The sequence below is a fragment of the Amia ocellicauda genome, chromosome 9 (genome assembly GCF_036373705.1).
Source record: "Amia ocellicauda isolate fAmiCal2 chromosome 9, fAmiCal2.hap1, whole genome shotgun sequence".
Lineage (NCBI taxonomy): Eukaryota > Metazoa > Chordata > Actinopteri > Amiiformes > Amiidae > Amia > Amia ocellicauda.
In genome coordinates, this window is record NC_089858.1 from 25,890,413 (window position 1) to 25,910,741 (window position 20,329).

Sequence of the window (20,329 nt, forward strand, 5' to 3'; positions counted from 1 at the left end):
CTCCAGAGGACTCCCTCTCTCTCTCACACACACACACACACACACACACACTCAACTCTCTCTCTCTCTCTCTCTCGCCCTTCCTGCTCGCCAGGCTCCTCGGAGGATGTGTCTAGGACTCTGGAATAGGAAGGCATTCTGTAGCTGAGCTGGCTGGCCTCTCTGGATGCTGCTGTGGGCTTCAATCCCGTTGTACTCCTCTGTCACGGCTTCTGCAAGAGCTCCCGGACTCAGGGAATGTCCGCTGACTGTGACACAAGCCACTCCAGAGGTAAGGTCGACATTCATTTTCTTGATTTGCTTGCTTGTTGTTCTTGCTGTTGTTTGGGACTAGCAGCTTTGGACAAGCCAACTCCAGAGTTCCTCCTGGTCTGGGTAACAGCACATGACACTGTCATTCTGCCCCACATAAATATTCTACATTCCAACAATAGCAACAGTTGAACTTTTTTATTTTTTGCATGTCTCAATTAGTACTAACTGTCCAGCTGATTTTAGCACTGCAACTTGCAGTCCACACACTGCTTCTACAGGGGAAATAGTGTTGGATCTTATTACAACCAAATTGTTTCCATTTTAAATTAAAATGTGCCTGGACTGTGAAAGTAAGACTGTAATGTCTTCCCTGCTATTGTAATGATTGGCATGTGCTGCAGAAAGTTTCTGAATTTCAATTCCTCCATGGGAAACATGGCATTTGGACTAGCTACATATCCTGTAATAGGTATTACGATGAGTGATAGTCTATTTCTGTATCTGCTGAGGACATTACAGGGCATTTGGACTAAAACCACTTTCAGAACTGCCTTCCCTTTCTTGCTGTGATACTCTGAGCTGAAATACACTATAGACAAAAAAAAGCTTTATTGATTAGACCTCTTCCCCCTCAAAACAAATGTGTATATGTGCATTTATTTTGCCTTGTGAAGCACAATCCTGAATTTATAGAAATCAAATGCTCTCTCTCCATGTATCCTGGAGAGTTTAACGCACCATGTCACCTCCATTCAATTTCCACTCTCTCCAGGTGAGCAGGGAGGGCGGTGATGTTTGCTAACCTTTGTGAGACTTATGTCTGTCACCTCTCTGAAGGAAAAGTCTTTTAAGTAGTCAGGGAGACTACTTTTAAGTTAAATGCTAAGGAAAAGCCCCACATATACATTTTTGGAGTTCCCTTCTCAGGTGTTATAGCAGACAAGACTCTGAAAGTGTTTGTCTACAAACATCATTTGTGTACTCCAGGTCTTGTAAGGTCTGATTTCATCTACTGTGTCCTTCCTGATATTGTGGCCGGGCCTCTGGAGACCTTGAGTGGAGCTTCTCTCTGACCTCAGCTGCATCAGCAGTGAGAAGCAGCAGTGAGATAAATGCAAGGCACTGTTTGTCTGTGAGCTCAGCTGATCGTCTGGCTGTAAAAGCCCCATTAGTGCTGCTATCAAGAGTCCCCCGCCGATTCAGCGTCTGCTCCCTGCCTCTCTGTGACTCAGCCCTTAGTTTCTGAATGTGCTCCTACTGTCCCAATAGACACACTGTGGCTGCATGTGTCACCTTCCAGCAGGGTCAGTCTCGTAAAGAGTCAGCATTCAGGACACACTCGCATCTAAGCACCTCGATGACTGGACGTTTTGAAACTGATTTAGGCTTCTCTATAGATTTGTACACAAAGTGACAATATTTGGATATATCTTTTCCCCCTGGCTAGTTTGGGCTGTCCAAACTATTTGAGAGTGGCTCTTCTGAAGCATCTGTATAGTTTAGCTGTGTACGTATTTACTTATAATGAATTTGGTACACAGCTTTGAAGTCTGGGCCTCATCCTCTTATTGTTTTTCTCATCTCAACACAAATGGCACAGTACAATACGTATGTTTTTTGTGAGTTTGTCACTCTTCTGCCTGTAAATCCCTGTCTTTCACCAGCACTACACAACCCTAAACTTATTACCGACCTTCACTGGAAACAAAGCTGTCTGGCAGTCGGTGTACCTCCTGATTTCCAGTTTGGGTGTACCTCCTGATTTCCATTACATAAGTAATACAAGCACCAGTTTCTCATGACTAATATACACAAGGCGCTACTTTCATTTGTTGAAACTGAAGACAAAACACTTACTGTTAAAACTATTAATCTGGTTTATGGTGCAGACAACTGCAGATCTGCCTTGTTTACCATTAAGACATTGCTCTTGTGACCAAAGTCAGCACTCAGAGTTTGGCTTCAGGGCAGTTTGAGCAAAGCACTACCTCAGTTGCCTGTCCTCCCTCCCAAGCTCAGGAAGCTGAAACTCTGTGAAGCCATTCTGAGAGGGAATTCTGTACATTTGCCCTCATGTGCATGTAAGTTGTTCTCCTTAGAGCTCGATAGATGGGTCTTTTCTGTTCACTTCTCGTGCTGGGGCGAGCCCCAGTCTCTGGTTCATCATCCGCCAGCCCTGTGTGGCTCTGTGGTGTGACGCAGGCTGATGTCTCCCCCTGCAGTGGAAGTGTGGCCTGAGCTGGAGAAAGCCGAGCTGCTGGCCAGGGGAGCGGCGCTGAAATGGGCGTCTGGAGTGTTCTACCGCCCGGACCAGTTGGAGAGACTGGCGCAGTACCGCAAGAGAGAGAGCCAGCGCACCTCCACCATACACTCCAGACTCAAGGTAAACATAATGCCCCTGAGAGAGTGAGTGAGTGTGTGTGTACTGATAATCTGCCACTGTATGTCATGTGCTGCTTGTGACCAGAAAAGCTGCTAACCAAGCTGACCTCCCCTCTTTCTCTCTCTCTTTCTCTCTCTCTCTCTCTCTGTGGTGGACAGTCTGTGGTGCAATCCTACCTGGAGGGGGTGGGCTGGGGGCTGGAGCAGCTGCGCGGGGCTCGGGGGGCGGTGCGGGAGGTGTCCTGCGCGCTGGGAGAGGTGCAACGGGAGTGGAGCGCTGCGGGTGGCTTCCTCTCTCTGGAGCGCCTGCGGGAAGTGGCCTCGGAGCACGAACGGCTGCGCACGGCCGTCAGCAACCTGCCGCGTCTCTGCTCTGGTAAGCCCAGCGGGGAACTCTCCAGGGAGGTGGCCTGACCTGACACCTATTAGATTCCCCAATGTCACATCAAGCTAGTTTCCCCTTAGTCATAGTGTGATTTGTATTTTATTTTTCTGTATTGATGAAATAAATATTCCTGCCAAAGATCCACAAGGGGGAGCAATTTATCTATAAAGCAAACTTCTGTTGTTTTTTTTTTTCCCCACAGTGCCCACGGTGGTCAGTGAGACCCAGCATCTGATCGAGTCGCGGCAGCTGCTGGAGGCCCACGCCAAGCTGATGGAACTGGAGCGCTGGCAGGACGACGTGCACTGGCAGCTGCACCGTGTCCGGGGGGGGAAGCCCAGCCCCGAGGAGGAGGCCCTGGTCCTGAGCTACTTCTCAGGAGTGCCGCAGCTCAGCAAGGCCCTGAGCCGGGAGCTGTGGGCCGTGATCGGGAGCGGGCTGGCCCTGGCGCGGCAGGACCCCGTGCCCTTCGTGTCCGCGGTGCGCATCATTGAGCGGGAGGAGGCCATGGACCGGGCCTTCCTGGAGCAGCAGGCCGCCAGCTCCCGCACGCTGCCCCCTGGGCGGCCCCGGCAATGGCGGGCACGCTTTTTCTCTGTGATCGAGGAGGCCATCTCGACCCGCTTCAGGGCCACCTACCTGGACGTCCGGGGCCCTGGGCTGGCCAGTCATCTCAGCGCCTTACAGAACAGCATCATGAGCGATCTGACCACCACTAAGCACCTGCTGGAGCAGTGCTGCCCACCCCACTACTGCATCACCCGGGCATACCTGCTCAGGTGCCACAAGTGCCTGTGGGCCCACCTGCAGCAGGTGATCAGCTGGGAACTGGACAGCAGTGAGATCTTTGCTGTGCTCAACTGGGTGCTGCATGTCTACCACAGGTCAGTCCTACTGAGACCAGTAGGTGTGGTATACATCTTACACAACAGAGGGTGTCCTCTGCTCAGCTGGGTCTGGGATAGGAAGAAGTAAGTGGTATGTTAAGTTCCACAATCAAATAGTCCAATGGCTAACTTCAGGCTGTCTGTTCCAGCCCGCAGATGATGGGCCATCCTGACCTGTGCTCGGAGGTGGAGCCTGATGACCTGGGTCCCCTCATATCTCAAGAGGCACTGGAGCAACTACAGAATAAATACGTCAACACTGTGAGGGTAGGGGTGCCCCTATCAGAGAAAAGTCTTTCCCCATTATTTCTGTCCTTTGCTGTGCTGAACCAGCCTTGCAATAGCCTAAAAGTTTTTATTGTGAGTTTCTGCTTCTGTGTCTTTGTGCTTTGTAGTGATCAGAGGTGCATGTCTGTGTTGCAGAGCAGCGTGTCTGAGTGGATGCACAAAGCCCTGGAGGTGGAGCTGACAGACTGGCAGAGAGACCAGAAGCCTGACACTGACCACGAGGGCTTCTACCACACCAGCCTCCCCACCATCATTACACAGGTATTGTGCAGATGTACTGTCTTCTCTGGGCCAGCAGGCGCTACCTCCTTGATGCCCAATTTTGTCAGTTTCTGAATCTAGTTTCTAAAGTTTTTATGGCCTTGCACTCATCTCTCTCATATAGTGCTTAGTTGGAGACTAAGGTAAAAGTACAGTACCCAGCATCCCGATAACCATCATGCTATGACCTTGACCTTTGCTCCCTAGATGCTGGAGGAGAATGCACGAGTGGCCCTGAAGATTAGCGAGGCGCTGCGAGACCAGACTATCTACATGGGCCTTTATGAATTGGAGAGCTTTCTCAGCAGGTATAACACTTCCACACTGGGGGGCAGTCAAAACTCTTCTCCCTTACCATGACTTAGATGTCATTTTCCTCTTGCATTTTCTACTGATAGGTTCCGGGACGCACTGGTGAACTTTGGGAAGGACCATCAAAAGGACCGCACAAGTCCCAAGTACTACCTGCACTACCTGCTGGCAGCCATCAACAACTGCATTGTCCTGAAGTGAGAACACAACACATTTTTCTGTTTGTTTTTGTCGGGGGGGACTCTTGAGTGTCAAAGGATGGGGGCACTGTGCTTTTCAAAAAATGTTTGGTTTTGTTCGGTGGTAAGTGTAGATGTCTCTATCTGTCCAGTTGCACTGTTTCTTGTCAAGTCTCTGTTTGTGTATGCATAGAGATGTCCTGCATTCCCAGCCTGCATCAGTGAGTTGCTGTGTTGCCTTGTCAGGGCTCGGCCGTGACTAAAAGCTATGGAGGCGACTGTGTGGGCGTCCTGTGTCAGTGTCCAGTCTCAGTGTGATTGATGTGTTATAGGAGCTCCATTGAGAGCCTTGAGCAGCAGCAGAGCAAACCCTGCCACTTCAACAGAACCCATCCTGGCCCACAGGTGGCGCTGGAGCGGGCCATCAAGAGAGGCTGCCACCTGGTCATCGACGAGCTGCTCCTAGAAGTGCAGGTAACTTGACGACTGCAGCAGCCCTTTCGTAAGTTAAGCCTGTTCTGCTGAATCAAATGAGGGATGGCAGGCACAGATTTGTATACAGGATGCAAAACACCTGTATGAGGTTTATTACAAGATCTCCACACACCCAGCCCATAGAGACAGGGGCACTACAGCCTGATTTCACAGTGACAGCGACACTGCAGTCCTTACAGCTTAATATACAACCGACTCGCACCATGAGGCACTGCAGCTGCAGCACATGGACATTAACAGTAGTATGTAGTAGTAGTCTAACTTTAGTTTTCTTTGTAATTGAACTATCATTGTGATGAAGAAAGGAGTTTCCATTGTGTGTGTGTGTGTTTGTGTCTTTGCAGCCCCAGTTCCTGCTGGTTCTCTGTCGCTCCTGGCTGGAGGACGGCAAGCCCTTAGACATGCTGTGTGGAGCCGTGGAGCAGCAGTGTGATCTGTACAGCCACGTCCGAGAACCCTGCCAAGAGGTGAGACACGGCACAGCACTCCTGTCCTCTGAGCCATGGAGGCCTTGTTAGTGCCTGTGTGTGTGTGCGTGTGTGTAAGACAGAGACCAAACAAGGCTAGGGCGTACTTTTCCATTTCAGCAGCTCCTCTGTCCCCTCTCGCCCTCCTGCAGCTGCTGAGAGTGGAGAGTCAGTGGGTCCTGGTGGTGGAGTACGTGCGAGCCCTCATGCAGAAACGGATGGTGTGCCGCAGCGCTGAGGAGCGTGGCAAGCTGGCCAACAGGATGGCGCAGGACGCCCTGCAGCTGCAGGAGCTCTTCCAGACAACGGTAAAAAGAGACAACAGCATACATAGTGGAAGATTTGAAATCCATATGTGGCTGAGACAGACAATGACAGTATTGCACAGTGTCAGTGTAACGACACTACACCACACCGCACCGCACAGAACAGCACGGTCACTATTGATATCACGGCTACAGACACATGTCCGGTTCTGCACTGCGACACACATGCCCACAGGGAGAGAGCGTGTGTCAATGAAAAGCACCTGTGTCTGTGCGCAGGATGACGAGCAAAGGAGCAGCAGCCCCCAGGCGAGGCCAGGCACCGAGACGCTGACAGCGCTGCTACCTGCACTAGCCGAGATTATCCACCTTAAGGACCCATCCATGCTGACCCTAGAAGTATCTGGACTAGTGGCCAAATACCCCGACATCAGGTAATCCCTCCCATCTTTCTCCAGTTCCACAGGAGCCCATGAGGTTTTATTTTCATAAATCACTTACACTAAAATACTTAAGACTCCTGCTCCCAACTATTTTAAATCACCAATTTTGCCTTTGCCTTTCATGCACAAATTATTAATAAAATACTGAAACACTCATAGCAGCAGAGGATAACTGAAGACAACATACAATGTACCCTGAAATGTGTCCTTTTCGTCTACCTGCTTTTTCTAGATGGCAAGTCCACAGACATTTAGCCCTAGAACAGAAGGTAGCATTGAACAGAACGCCAGTGACAGATGCACTGCAGGCTGGCAGGTCTAGGTCAGCCACAGGGAGCCAGTTTTGCAGCCGTCCTGCAGGAAACTTTGGCCCAGTGCAAACCCAGCCAATCCTGGCACTCAAACGTTTCCATGTCACTCGTTACAAGTTCTCAGGCAGTTGTTCTCATGACAGTTAAACCTCTACCCACAATATCTGGACTTCAAGGCCCAAACTCAACATGCAGACTGGTTGAACCATATGGGAACCTGAGTTAAAGTTCAGATTATGTTGTAATATATATATATACACACATATACACTCACCTAAAGGATTATTAGGAACACCTGTTCAATTTCTCATTAATGCAATTATCTAACCAACCAATCACATGGCAGTTGCTTCAATGCATTTAGGGGTGTGGTCCTGGTCAAGACAATCTCCTGAACTCCAAACTGAATGTCTGAATGGGAAAGAAAGGTGATTTAAGCTATTTTGAGCGTGGCATGGTTGTTGTTGCCAGATGGGCCGGTCTGAGTATTTCACTATCTGCTCAGTTACTGGGATTTTCACGCACAACCATTTCTAGGGTTTACAAAGAATGGTGTGAAAAGGGAAAAACATCCAGTATGCGGCAGTCCTGTGGGCGAAAATGCCTTGTTGATGCTAGAGGTCAGAGGAGAATGGGCCGACTGATTCAAGCTGATAGAAGAGCAACTTTGACTGAAATAGCCACTCGTTACAACCGAGGTATGCAGCAAAGCATTTGTGAAGCCACAACACGTACAACCTTGAGGCGGATGGGCTACAACAGCAGAAGACCCCACCGGGTACCACTCATCTCCACTACAAATGGGAAAAAGAGGCTACAATTTGCACAAGCTCGCCAAAATTGGACAGTTGAAGACTGGAAAAATGTTGCCTGGTCTGATGAGTCTCGATTTCTGTTGAGACATTCAGATGGTAGAGTCAGAACTTGGCGTAAACAGAATGAGAACATAGATCCATCATGCCTTGTTACCACTGTGCAGGCTGGTGGTGGTGGTGTAATGGTGTGGGGGATGTTTTCTTGGCACACTTTAGGCCCCTTAGTGCCAATTGGGCATCGTTTAAATGCCACGGCCTACCTGAGCATTGTTTCTGACCATGTCCATCCCTTTATGACCACCATGTACCCATCCTCTGATGGCTACTTCCAGCAGGATAATGCACCATGTCACAAAGGTCCAATCATTTCAAATTGGTTTCTTGAACATGACAATGAGTTCACTGTACTAAACTGGCCCCCACAGTCACCAGATCTCAACCCAATAGAGCATCTTTGGGATGTGGTGGAACGGGAACTTCGTGCCCTGGATGTGCATCCCACAAATCTCCATCAACTGCAAGATGCTATCCTATCAATATGGGCCAATATTTCTAAAGAATGCTTTCAGCACCTTGTTGAATCAATGCCACGTAGAATTAAGGCAGTTCTGAAGGCGAAAGGAGGTCAAACACAGTATTAGTATGGTGTTCCTAATAATCCTTTAGGTGAGTGTAAATCTGAAATGAAATTCAATAAAACATAAAAAGTAAAATAATTTTGTTCTAGGGTTTGGCAAAGAAATGTTGTTTTCACATCCAATCTAATTGTCCACATTATCTGGGAATTATCTTAATACTTTTAAAAATGTACTTGTCTGAAGAGAAATTATCCCCAAAAATTCTGTCACACAGTTTATTCCCCCAGAGACTTAAAGGACGTGTTTATGTTGGTTGTGTCTGTCTCTCCTCTATCCCACAGTGAGGAGCACATCTCTGTGTTGATGGACATTAGGGGAGATGTCCCGAGGGAAGTGCGCGGGACAGTCCTGGATATGCTGGAGCAGAGCGCCCCACCTCTGCCGCCAGGGTACCGGCCCGTTTTCACCAACATCCTGGTCCCTCCTCCCAGCATGTCTTTCTGCCTGCCCACAGTCAAGTGTGCCTGAAAGCGCACTGCAAACATGTGCACGGACTGAGCCAGTCAGCGGAGAGAGGACAATCACTGTGGGGAACTATTTAAGGAAGCGTTTCTCTGACTGGAGACTAAAATCTTCACACAGACAATGCAGGACATTTTTAAAGAAACAAAAAAAGAAAATAGATATCACCCTCAGAAATAATGCATAAAACCACTTCACTGTATAACCACAAGACATGCCAGAGCTCAGATAATTCAAGCATATTTTGCATTCCAAGTAGACCAGACTCCCTGGTAGCCATATGTATTTGTGTCTATGATCTGATGCTGGAAACGTCTTCTTCCTAGATCCTATGAAGGAAAGTAATGTTTGATGGTTTTCTGAAGTAGAATGGAACTGTCTGTTTGCACATCTTTGCTCACTTATTACATGTTTCTGAAGTGGGAGGGTCCCTCTTTAAAGTGGCAACAGGATTGATCCTGAGGAAACACTGAAGATTCCTCTCAAAGTCAATGTGAACAGAACTGTGGATAGAAATTCCATATGGTTTTCTTGCATGACTGTCAATGTTGTCTTATTTCAAACAGTCAGTCAGTTTCTTTAATTGTGTATATGTGGCTAAATGTCTTTATATCCGTTTAGCAGCCTTAGAAAATAATGCATCTCTGCTTCATGCAGTAGCAATGTGCCACATGGCAGCTGGAGGTATGTTGCTTCATTATAAATTGTCATGCAAGTCCCTTAAACCAGGACAGTACAGAAGACATATCTTCAGCCTCAAAGTTGTCTATAGTAGAACAAAATCAAGGGCCTTTCCTAGGGAAAGACATCCTTTTTGTAGGTTTCAACCAACTTTCTGCAACCCAGCTGTCAGGTTGCCTGCGTCAGGACTTGTGATGTTAACTGGCTATTTCATGTACAGCTCCACCCACACCGGGCAATGATTGGACACGCTGCCCCCCCAGGACCATCCATCAGGAATCCAAGGACTGGACAGTCCAGTTTGGATCACCCCCCAGCGCCCTGCAAGGCAAAGCAATACTTGTGAATTACAATCTCGCACTGCAGCCCATCACAAGTCACACATGGCCTATGAATGCACATAAGCACAGCAGCCAGCCGACTCTGACAGGATGGCAGCACACTAGACTCAAATCTTTGCAACTTCCCAATCTGACTGTTGGTTTGGTTACATTTGTTTACATTACCCTTACAGAGGGTTGCTTCAGCTAAAATTACTTAACCACATGTGCAATTCAAAAAAATAAATGAAAAAAAGATATCTGACACATTACCTATGATTGCAGCAAAACATGTTCTTTGCAAACTATACAAAAAAAGGCCTTGCAAGTGTTACTGTTACGTGACGGTCAGGACCTCTATCTGTGCTTCTGCCTGAGTGTTTGAATACTGTCCAAATGCTTCTGCCTGGGCCTCTGTGTTAAATCTCTGTGGGTATGCTGTGTATCAGTCACCTGTGTAGGTGTCCCGGGCCATGTGGCTGGCCCAGATGTTCTGCAGGCAGCCCTTCCTCTCAGTCCCGCGTGTGGGCAGCTCAGTGGGGCAGTCGGAGAGGACTAGGGGCTCCAGGGCTTGGTCACGCAGCTCCGCCAGCCCCCCTGCCTCTGGCCCGGCCCCCATGTGACCAAGGGCTAGAAGCTTCTTCTCACACAGCTCTGAAACAAGCGACATGTTGACCATTTGAAGTTAAATGGGTTTGTGGACTAATCCATTGTTCTATGAAATTATAATTTTATATTTAAAATTATATATAGCTCTCTCTATAAACACAAACAATGAGATGAAAATACACAGCAACTTTGTGAACACCCCCGAGAGTGGATCAAAATCAAAATCTTTAAGTTTACTAGATTTCAGACTGATGTTTTAAAAACCAAAGCTGAAAATCTTTAATAATTTTTTAAACAAAGGTATTTAATTGCTCTTGAGGATTGTGCAGGATCATCTATTTCAGCAACTTGCTGGTTTTATAAATGTGGATATTGCTTGGTTTTGTGATTGATTATCCCAGTGTGGACAGGGAAGGCTGCTGTACCTTTAAGGAAAGGCGTCAGTGTGGCCAGAGGTTGTGGGTTGGAGGGGGGCTGTCCTCTCCTCACTGGAGCGTCAAGTCTGAGGTGCAAGTTGAACACACTGAACTCCAGAGCTTCCATCTACAAAACCGTACCAACAGCAAATGCATCTGTAAGCAGTTCAAAATCCTAGAGGATATTGGATATACAATTATTGGAAAGCAAGGTTCATGTCCGTGTATATATTTGTTATTTATCAATTTATAGTTCACACGGTATCACTTGAGGGGAACACAATAAGACCACCTGGAGACAATACTGTTGTAAAGGGGGTAAAAAATGCAAAATTTGCCCTTTGAGAACCTGCATCAACCATGCGTCAGCAAAGAACTTGCAGCCTCTCACTGAAAATGCCACGACAGCCTGTAGCACGGCCACCTTCAACATTAATCTGGTTATCTGATATTCTACAAACACGCTAGGCCAAGGGTGCTCACACTTCCACCTAACAGCACTGCCCGAGATGAATGCTTTGGATTTCCCCCTGCTGGAGTCAGTGCTGTAGTGCACTTCTTAGGTCTCTTGGTAGCACCACTGCTCGAGATATAGTCAGGAAGATTTTCATATTTATTTTTCATCCTTTTTTATGCTCAATATCTTTTGACAGCAGGCCTGACCTTAAAGCTGCCCAGTAGAGGTTGGCTTTGAGGACTTGCGTTCCCCTCACTACGCGTCTCCACAGTAACAGCCCGCACCAGCTCCAGCCCAGAGCTGCAGTCCCACAGAAAGGCCACCCTCTCCACTTCCTGTGAACAAGGACAGGCCTGATCAGAAGTGTACTTAGCTTTTTTGAAGTGCATTCAAGACAAAGATGTCAGTGTAATCATATCTGTAGAAGAGGCTGGTTAGCCTCCAAGTTTCTTATTCATTTTCTTGTAACTGATATCTTTCTTAAAACAGAAAAGTTTGAATACCTTCAGGAGCTCTTTGTTTAGCAGAGTGAAATATTTATGCGAGTGACACTTTATATCCTCATTTTGTTGCAAATGGATGGATGTTCACTTGGTTTGGGGAGTAAATGTTTTATTCACAAGCCCCACGCAGCATCTTACCTGTCCTTCCTGTCCCTGCGGCGGGTCCATTAGGACATAGCGCCACGTCCCTCTGTCTCCTGGCCACTCGCGCACCGCTGCTGTGCTAGGGCTCTCCAGCTCCAGACACACCTGCCAGAACAGAGCCAGTACAGAGCACCCTTAAAAGCTGACCCAGGTGTATTTGCACAGTACTGTGACACTTTTACCACTGACACTTACACTTGGTTTTGCATTGCTTTTCTGTGGTTGTAGCATATAATTCAAACTAAAATAATAGCCTTATACAATAGCAAACATTATAAGTGTAGAAGTATGCAGCCCTCACCAGAATGTATGGTGTAAAAGCATCGGCGTCGTTAGATAGCCCCGGAACTTTTGATCCAATTCAGATTACACATACCGTCAGCAAACCCCTACCCCCCCCCCCACCCCGGCTCATACTGGAGAAATCACGGTCAGCACCCCCCCCCAGTACTAGAAATATCAATGTCAGCCTCAGTTAAAACCTGCAGTCTGGTATAAGTCTGGTTAAACCATAATGGAACACAATTCAAATAACTACAATACAGAGGAAAACTATGTATACATTTTACTGGACTGGATTCCTCCTGCCACATAGTCTAAAAAGAGACACTCACACACACTCAAAAAGACAGCAACTGGCCTGAATATGCCCCGAGTTGAACTTACAGACCACACAGCAACCCATAGCTCGAAAGAACTGGACTGAGAGTGAGTTGCTTCCCCTGTGATATATCAATAAGGCCTAGCATCCTCAGTAACGAGGTACAATCGTATTCTCTGAGGCAATCCTTGCTTGTTTTTTCGGTTGGTTTCATTCAGCTCAGATAAAGAGCATAAAATTATGCAACTGTTTGTACTCATTAACTTGAAGGAGCCTTCACGCTATTCTACAGCTGTAAAACTGAAGTCCGATCTCACATCAGGACTGGGCAGTTCCAAATTCGCAATATAGGGACAGGATGCTAAACTCAGGACCTGTTTGCCGGAGCTCATTAAAAGATCGCATGGCAAATGCACATGCCCATTAACTATATACGCTTCCAGCAAGGCCCAGAGATGTTCATAATACATCACTGAATGGGATTAGACCACCCTTGGCTTTGAGCGAGTCATACCTGGCCTGAAGTAAATTATTTAACTACACTGGGAAGAAACCATCAGTGGAGTAGAAGGTGCACTGATCCAGAACTAAAGCTGTTTCAAGCAAACGTCTCCAAATGGCAATTTAAGAATGTCTCTGTACTTATTGGAACCCAAGAGAAAGCATGGCCGGGTTCACTGTGAAACAATCTCTTACAGCCGCCCATTTTCTGGGAAGTAAGACAAGTTAACCATTTGTAGACTTATGTGGAAGCTGGCCTCCCAGTTAAGGACCAGGGGCTGACTGGAACTAAAACCAGTAGTGGTAAGCAGGAAAGATTTACACATTTAGATGTCACTATTAAGGTCCAGCCTGGTTTAGCTTAATGAAATCAACAGTAATGTAACTGTTGGTCAAACTGTGTGAGTGTGTGAATGTGTGTGAGATGAGCCTACCTTCTCCAGAGCTTCCTCGTGTAACACCTCCTGCACAGCCAGCAGTTGGATCCTGTTAAGCATGAGAGACAGAGGAATGTGACTGCCTTTTATACAGCACAAATATCCGTTTTCACATTTTTAAACAAAATACCCCAGTGTGTAACCCATCATGACAGCAAATGTGTTCTTACAGGGAATGCCTGTGCCAGTTTCTTTAAGAAGCAATTTTCTGTAGTTCAACTGTAGTTCTGTAGTTAAGTAACTCCTATTAAAAGCAATTGACCAATTCTGACCTAATATGATATTACCATTACAATGGATTAGCATTGTTTAAATTTAGATATACATGTACTAGGGATATATGGAATTACATTAGCGTTGAAGGTATTAATTTCCCAAATAAATTGGAAAAATCTTGGTGACAATTGAAGATGAAATGGGCTACATACATGCCTCTCAGAATGAACTCTGAGATTGTACATCTGATTTGTATATCTTCCATTTCCACAGAGAACAGCCTGGGCAGGAATATCTAATTAGATCCATTAAGAAGTTATTTCAATCAAACGTATTCATCCAATCACACATCAGAATGCTACATTGTTAAGGCTGATTTCACACGGTGCCTCCTGCACTCTGATACAGAGATTTTTATTGTTGCTTGAGTAATTTGACATGTTATCTAATTTGCCTGTGAAAGTCCTCAATTGCTGGATACATGCCATACAATTATGCCTGCCTATTCCTGCAGACTTCAGGATTCTGTAGAGCGGCTAATGTGTCACTTTAGCATTTTTAATTTCCTCCTTATTGCCCATGGTGAACCTAGTAGAGTGATCTCCGCATTTTATTTTACTTTATGTGCTTTTGCATTTCTTTTTTTAGTTCACTAAACCCAATAATTATATAATCCTCTCTAACAGAATCATGGTTTACAAGCCTGCTTTGACAAACAGGAAGTCAGAGCGAGGCTAGTGTCTGACCCACCAATTTACCTGGCAAACCATAGCCATGAATGCTACAAACTATACTGAAGTACTGATACACCACTGGCTGGGAAAAGCTGCAGGAAAACAGAATAATTTATGTGGTTGCTCGTTTTAATATGGAAGGGTTGTGTAGTTGGTGTAATCTTGTTAACATCTTGTTCATATCATCTTTTTAAAGCGATCATATTAAGAAGGCAAAGAAACCTCACAAACAAAGTTAATTGTCTGGGTTTTCCCCACCAAACAATGTCAATTTTATAACCTTGTGGGTACTCAGCTATTACATGGTACAGTCAGGTTTTACATCAGTCCTATCTCAGGTGCATGTACATATGGCACACAACTGGGAACTCTGCCTTCCCTGTCCATAAGACTCACCCATTCTCCAGCAGCGTGCGGCACACCACCTCCCTCACCCCGGGGTTCTGGGCCTTCTCTGTGCTGAACTCTTTCAGGTTCCAGGTGGCCACCCGAAGCACAGGTCTCTCATTGAAGACCCCGGAGAAAGGCTGGGAGAGCGGCCGCATGGGAGTGGCCCACCGTGGAGGGAGGCCCAAGTCCACCTCCTGGAGGCTATGGAAGGAGAAGGCAGCGCAGGGCCGGGCCAGCCCGTCGTTGCGCAGGTCTGTGTAGGTGGAGGCCGGCCGCGGGCGGCTGGTGTTGACCTGGGGGAGGAGACGTGTGAGCAGGTGGGGCTCCAGGCCCTTGACATGGCCCAGCTCCTCAGATCTGTGGAAGGGTCCATGCACTGTCCGGTGGAGCACTACAGCCTGGGCCAGCTCTGGTGTCACCGTAGTCATACTCTGCAGGTGACTGGTGGAGGTGGTGTTGACGTCCACACGGGTGGTGGACAGCAGGTCCAGGCTGAAGAGGTTGGGCACCGACCCCGGCTCGGTCACACACACCTCCGACTTCATCCGCGCCATCCTGGCTGCCCCCACCCCCGTCACCAGTGCCACGTCTTCCACTTTGCGGAAGCCACCGATACGGGCCCGATATGCCACGATATCCCGGGCCAGAATGCGGTCCACCCCCTGCAGGGTCATCAGCTCCTCCTCGGAGGCCACGTTGAGGTCCAGACGCTCAGTGGGAGACTGTAGGTCTGCGAAGTTGCAGGCGGCGCTCAGCTGATGCTTCACCTTGAGTGGGCGGAGGGTGGGCTTGCGGGAGGAGCGATGGCAGCTCAGAGTGTGCCCCATTGCTGCCCTGCAGCACAAAAAAAAACACAATCTTCATCTGACCAATGAAACGTAATTGTTAGCATACTATACATGATTACTATTATTAATAATGCATTTGTTTATTAGCAGACACCCTAACCCAGCAGGAGTTACAGTTATTATACTCTCCATAAAACAAAATGACATTTCAATAATAACAAAAATACACTACAGAATATAAGTCCAACTTAAAGTAAAATAAAATAAATACAGTGTAGCAGTATTGTTGATGATGTAGTGCTTTTTTTAAAAATATATGATGGATAAATATCTGAAAAATCTGTGTACATTTCCAATATTCAGTGTACATCAGTCACTATTACACCTTGTTCTCCATAACTAATGAAACTTATATTAAAAACAGAGTCCAGATCATACAGGCTCTGAATAACCTGCCTGCTCGAATCAGAACACATTACCCTTCCAATTAGTGAAGCACTGTGGGTTTAGAGGGAGGAGCACTGGTGGAAAAATCAGCCTGCTTTCTTTGGTTGTTTATATGATGTCCGCCTTGCTCTGTTTGAGGAAGGCACGTTTCCCTGTGCAGTGCAAGCACAGAGCACACGGATATGAGTCAGGGCAAAGGGTGGTCCACAGGTCCATTCCATGAAGATGTGATGTAACATGGCTTAGTTATAACAAGGTCCACTCTGGGCTAACTTAGTCCAAAAAAGTGATACTGTAAGTGCAGTCCACTACCCTTTGCAGCTTTTCAGTATTTCAACTTCATTCACTTATGTTTCATGTATATTTTAGATCAAGTTGGTCTTCACATACTAAAAAAAATAATACCATGACTCTTATGTATTGCATATCAATAAAGACTGCTGGTAAATTACAGCATTCTTGAATAACTGAAAAAGAACCAGAGAGTCTTATTTCTAGTTGTTCAAAACGTCTCTCATTTAGGGGATCAAAGCGGCACCTGTTAATTCATCATTGGTGATGAGCTTGCGTTTCCAACACCTCTGTATTTGTGTGGCATTTAAACTTATGTAAGTATCGTTTTATACCCCGAGGAAAAAACGCACAGCAAATAAATTACATACTGCAACAAATCGCAGCACTTTAAACCTAGGCTAGAAAACTGTTTAGCCCTGCATTGTGAGGCAGCCAGGAGCAGCAGCTTCCAGTCTTACAAGCTCACACGCACCCTCTCCCAGCAGCCAAATAACACATCCATCCATCACGGGTCAGTTCTTCCACAAAACACGTCGTTACTATGAAACACTATCTGAATGCATTTATTTTACAATTCATCAAACAATTAAAAGCAATCAAACAGTTTATTTGTATAGCCGCTACAAAGAGAAAAGTGCCGTAGTGAATTGAGCGTCTTGAACAGTAGTTTATATCACAGCAAAATGTGGAAACACTACACCAACTGCTTTGCAAACCAGAAAGCAAAGAGCCCAACTACAGACCACAAGAGCGTCACCACTAATATGAATTAGTTTCTTCAGCGCAATTCAAGTTAAAGATCTGCATGAGAAATAAAACACAACCTGCCAGAAATGGTACACTGAACTACAGTAGTATATATGTATTTTCAATGTGGTTTTTTTTTTATACCAAGGCATTGTCTTATTTACTCATTCACTGGTTCTTATTATTAGCACAAGAAAATCATCAAACCATTCACTGAGCAGAGCAGCACCACACTTCAGTGAGTAGAGAAAAACAAGCAAAGGGAAAAGAAACAATGCAAATCAGGTTATATATATATAATGTATGTATATAATATATATGTATATATAACAAAAGACACACAATTTAAGACCCAATACGACCTTACCTGTCCTGCGAGGAGACGGTTAACGCGCAGTCTGAGCTCGAGCCTGGCGCGGGCTGTGCGGGAGGCGCGCGGGAGGCGGGACCGGGGCTCGAGAGCCTCCACGCGCTGCCCCGGGGCAAAGTCTCCTCGGGGGGCTGCGGGGCTGGGGGGCTGCTGTGCATCAGAGAGAGGGGGAGCCGAACGTTACCGCTTCATCTGAATTAAACGCTTATGACACCGATTAAGCAGAGGGAAACGGGTAGATGCACTTTGCTTTTAGGCTTCACAGTGTGTGCACGACCTTACTTTCTCTGTTTCCGTCCCTGTAGTAATCATGTATGGGTTTGGCATTTGCACTTTGCATTGCGGTTACATTTTTTCATGTTTTTGTATCCCGGCCTTGTCAGATCTTTTAATATCAGTTTATTTACAGCAATGTGAAAAATGTGCTATTCTATTTCAGACTCCAGGAGTGCCTAGAACAAACAACGCAAACACACACACAAATGAAAGGACTCTGTGTCGGGGCTTTGGAAGGTTAATGAGTGATAGCTGACTGATTCCGGTGACTGTGTATACCTGGTACTGAGCACTGTAGTCAGGTGACCTTCACACCGACTGTTCCCAAAGTAACCAGTTCTCCATGTGCCACCGCACCCCCCTCGACAGACCGGACTGCCAAAAGCAAGTCATTAGTTGTATCAGTCATAAAATAGATTAAAACACATTTTAAAACTGCAAGTACACATTCCAGTATTCAATTGCTCCACTCACAGCAGCAGGGACATACCAAGCCTGAAGTCCATATTGAAATGACCTTCCTGGAACAAAATCTTGGGTATAAATCCCATTAACAATACAGTTTCCACGGTTGCAGCCCTGTTGATGTATGTGACAGGCAATATCTCTAGTCTATGAGTCAACATAATTAAAGGAGGTAGAAGTCTTACACAATGTTGAACCCATCATTTGTATATGCAAATACAGTGGGTTTGTTCATTTCTTCAGAATACTGGGACTGATACAAAGCTTTTGTCATAAATAAATAAATAAATAAATAATGGAGGGCACCAATGGACAGCTCCATCCATCATTAACCAGCCTTTTGAGGTTAAACAGAATATCTAATACTCCTTTTAGTCTCAGTGTGTTACCCATGCTCTGTGAGATAAGCAGTCTATTGTACAGAGTATTGGCGTTTAACACGACTTGCTTTGATAAATGTCAAGCCAATCCTAATTACTGCATTTGTTCTCTATTGAATATCGTTTTCATAAACTTATCATTTCTAATTCTGTAAGAGCCAGCAGATTCAGTCCCTCCCCAGGGCATTCTAGAGATATGATAGTCTGAATGCCAGGCCCAAACACACAAGTTCAACCGCAGTCTTGAGAAAGAATTGCAAAAGATGCAATGTGTCGCTGCCGAGCTGCAGAAAGAGAGAAGCGCACTCCAGGAAAATGTGAATCAGCTCCTTTCCGAGTTGCAGGGAGAGCAAAGGAAAGTTTATGAGCTGGAATTTGTCTTGAAAGGAGAGAGCTCGACCTTTGAGGACCTGGAAAAGTCTCTTCAGGCCGAGATTCACTGCTACGCTGCACCGCTCGACAAGATATGAATGAGGCGATTCCTGCCTTTTGCACTGTGTTTTAGCAGGGTTGCCCAGGACTGGATTACAGAGTAGTAAATATTATCCAACAGGTCTGATCTAACTAGTGATGTCCTATGCTGCCTCTGACACTGTGTATTCACTGTTCCAGCTGCCTAAACCCTCAAAGCTCTCTGTCCCTCTTCTGCTGCTGTTCTGAGATCCCCTGAGTGCTCATGACACAATATATATACATGCATTGCATTTTCCACTGCCTGACAGCATGTGGCTTCTATGCACCCTGCTAGCCAATAGACCGAACATCCAACCATACTTTACATAAGAAAAAAGCCTTCATATAGAGGTAATACAAAACAGCAAGCTCAAACAGGAGCACGCCTCAACACATCCCTGCCCAATAGCTTGGCACTGCATTCCCAAAAGGGCTCAACAGGAATCGAAAGATCGTACAGGAGGTGTGAGAGAGGTCTGGCACACCTGACGATTCTGTCATGAGTCTTGCAGTCTGGGGAAGTTTTCCATTTATCAATCACTGCGATATGAAGTGCACTGTTGCTGATCGTGTGACTGATTGCTCTCCTGTAGGACCAGAGGGCTGGCAGGAGCATGGCGGACTCCAACTAGTCCGAAGCTCGGAGTACAGGACTCGGGGAATGTGATCAGGTGTGACTGACTTTAAACTCGGTTTGGTTTCCCCAGACCTTGATTTATAGCAATGATAGATTAATGATGTCAGTTGAGGTTTACAGAGTCCTGGGTAAGTGGGGGTGACAATCTGGGAAGCCTGCAGTGAAAATATGAAGAAAAAAAAATCCCTCTAGCAGCAGACTTAGTATTCATCTACAGCTTGCCTCATTTATGGGTCAAGTGCCTTTTAGAAGAACCGCTTGTAAGATATAACGGTTTTGGGGTTGCCGGGTGGAGACATGCTTAAAGCGGCTGAGTCCACCTGCCATGAAAGCATCCCAGCTGGTGGTGTGAGGATGGAGAAGTCGCGCTTCCACCTCCTGCTTCCTCTGCTGAGCCATGTGTGGCCACCGCACGCTTCCTCACGCGGATGGACATGTGTGTCTGGACCTGACCACAGGCGGAGAGCACACGAGGACCCCCGCCTCAATCCAGACGCCATCGCCTCCACATCTCTGGGCCGTCCTCTTCCCAGAGTGATGGCAGGGCTTCAGTGGCTCCAGAGTTTCGGCTCCTGCTACTGCCAAACCTCCTGGCGGAGCTGCAGTTCTCTTGGGAC

The 20,329-nt window shown here is 46.5% G+C and overlaps 2 protein-coding genes across 2 annotated transcripts; one reads left to right on the forward strand and one right to left on the reverse strand.

Moving 5' to 3' along the window:
• Nucleotides 1–44: 44 nt before the first annotated feature.
• Nucleotides 45–10,119, forward strand: exoc3l1 (exocyst complex component 3-like 1). Its single transcript, XM_066713879.1, has 13 exons — nt 45–271; nt 2,478–2,638; nt 2,797–3,013; nt 3,225–3,906; nt 4,059–4,176; nt 4,333–4,458; nt 4,666–4,766; nt 4,857–4,967; nt 5,282–5,423; nt 5,789–5,911; nt 6,064–6,219; nt 6,457–6,611; nt 8,666–10,119. The coding sequence occupies exons 1-13, from the start codon at nt 238–240 to the stop codon at nt 8,850–8,852; spliced, it is 2,313 nt and encodes a 770-aa protein (XP_066569976.1). The 5' UTR covers nt 45–237; the 3' UTR covers nt 8,853–10,119.
• On the reverse strand, nt 8,450–19,691 carry LOC136758225 (endonuclease/exonuclease/phosphatase family domain-containing protein 1). Its single transcript, XM_066712494.1, has 9 exons — nt 19,561–19,691; nt 17,499–17,651; nt 14,862–15,689; nt 13,513–13,564; nt 11,971–12,081; nt 11,536–11,664; nt 10,882–10,999; nt 10,301–10,501; nt 8,450–9,848 (listed from the first exon to the last, which is right to left on the reverse strand). The coding sequence occupies exons 1-9, from the start codon at nt 19,689–19,691 to the stop codon at nt 9,733–9,735; spliced, it is 1,839 nt and encodes a 612-aa protein (XP_066568591.1). The 3' UTR covers nt 8,450–9,732.
• Between the last annotated feature and the right edge of the window lie 638 nt (nt 19,692–20,329).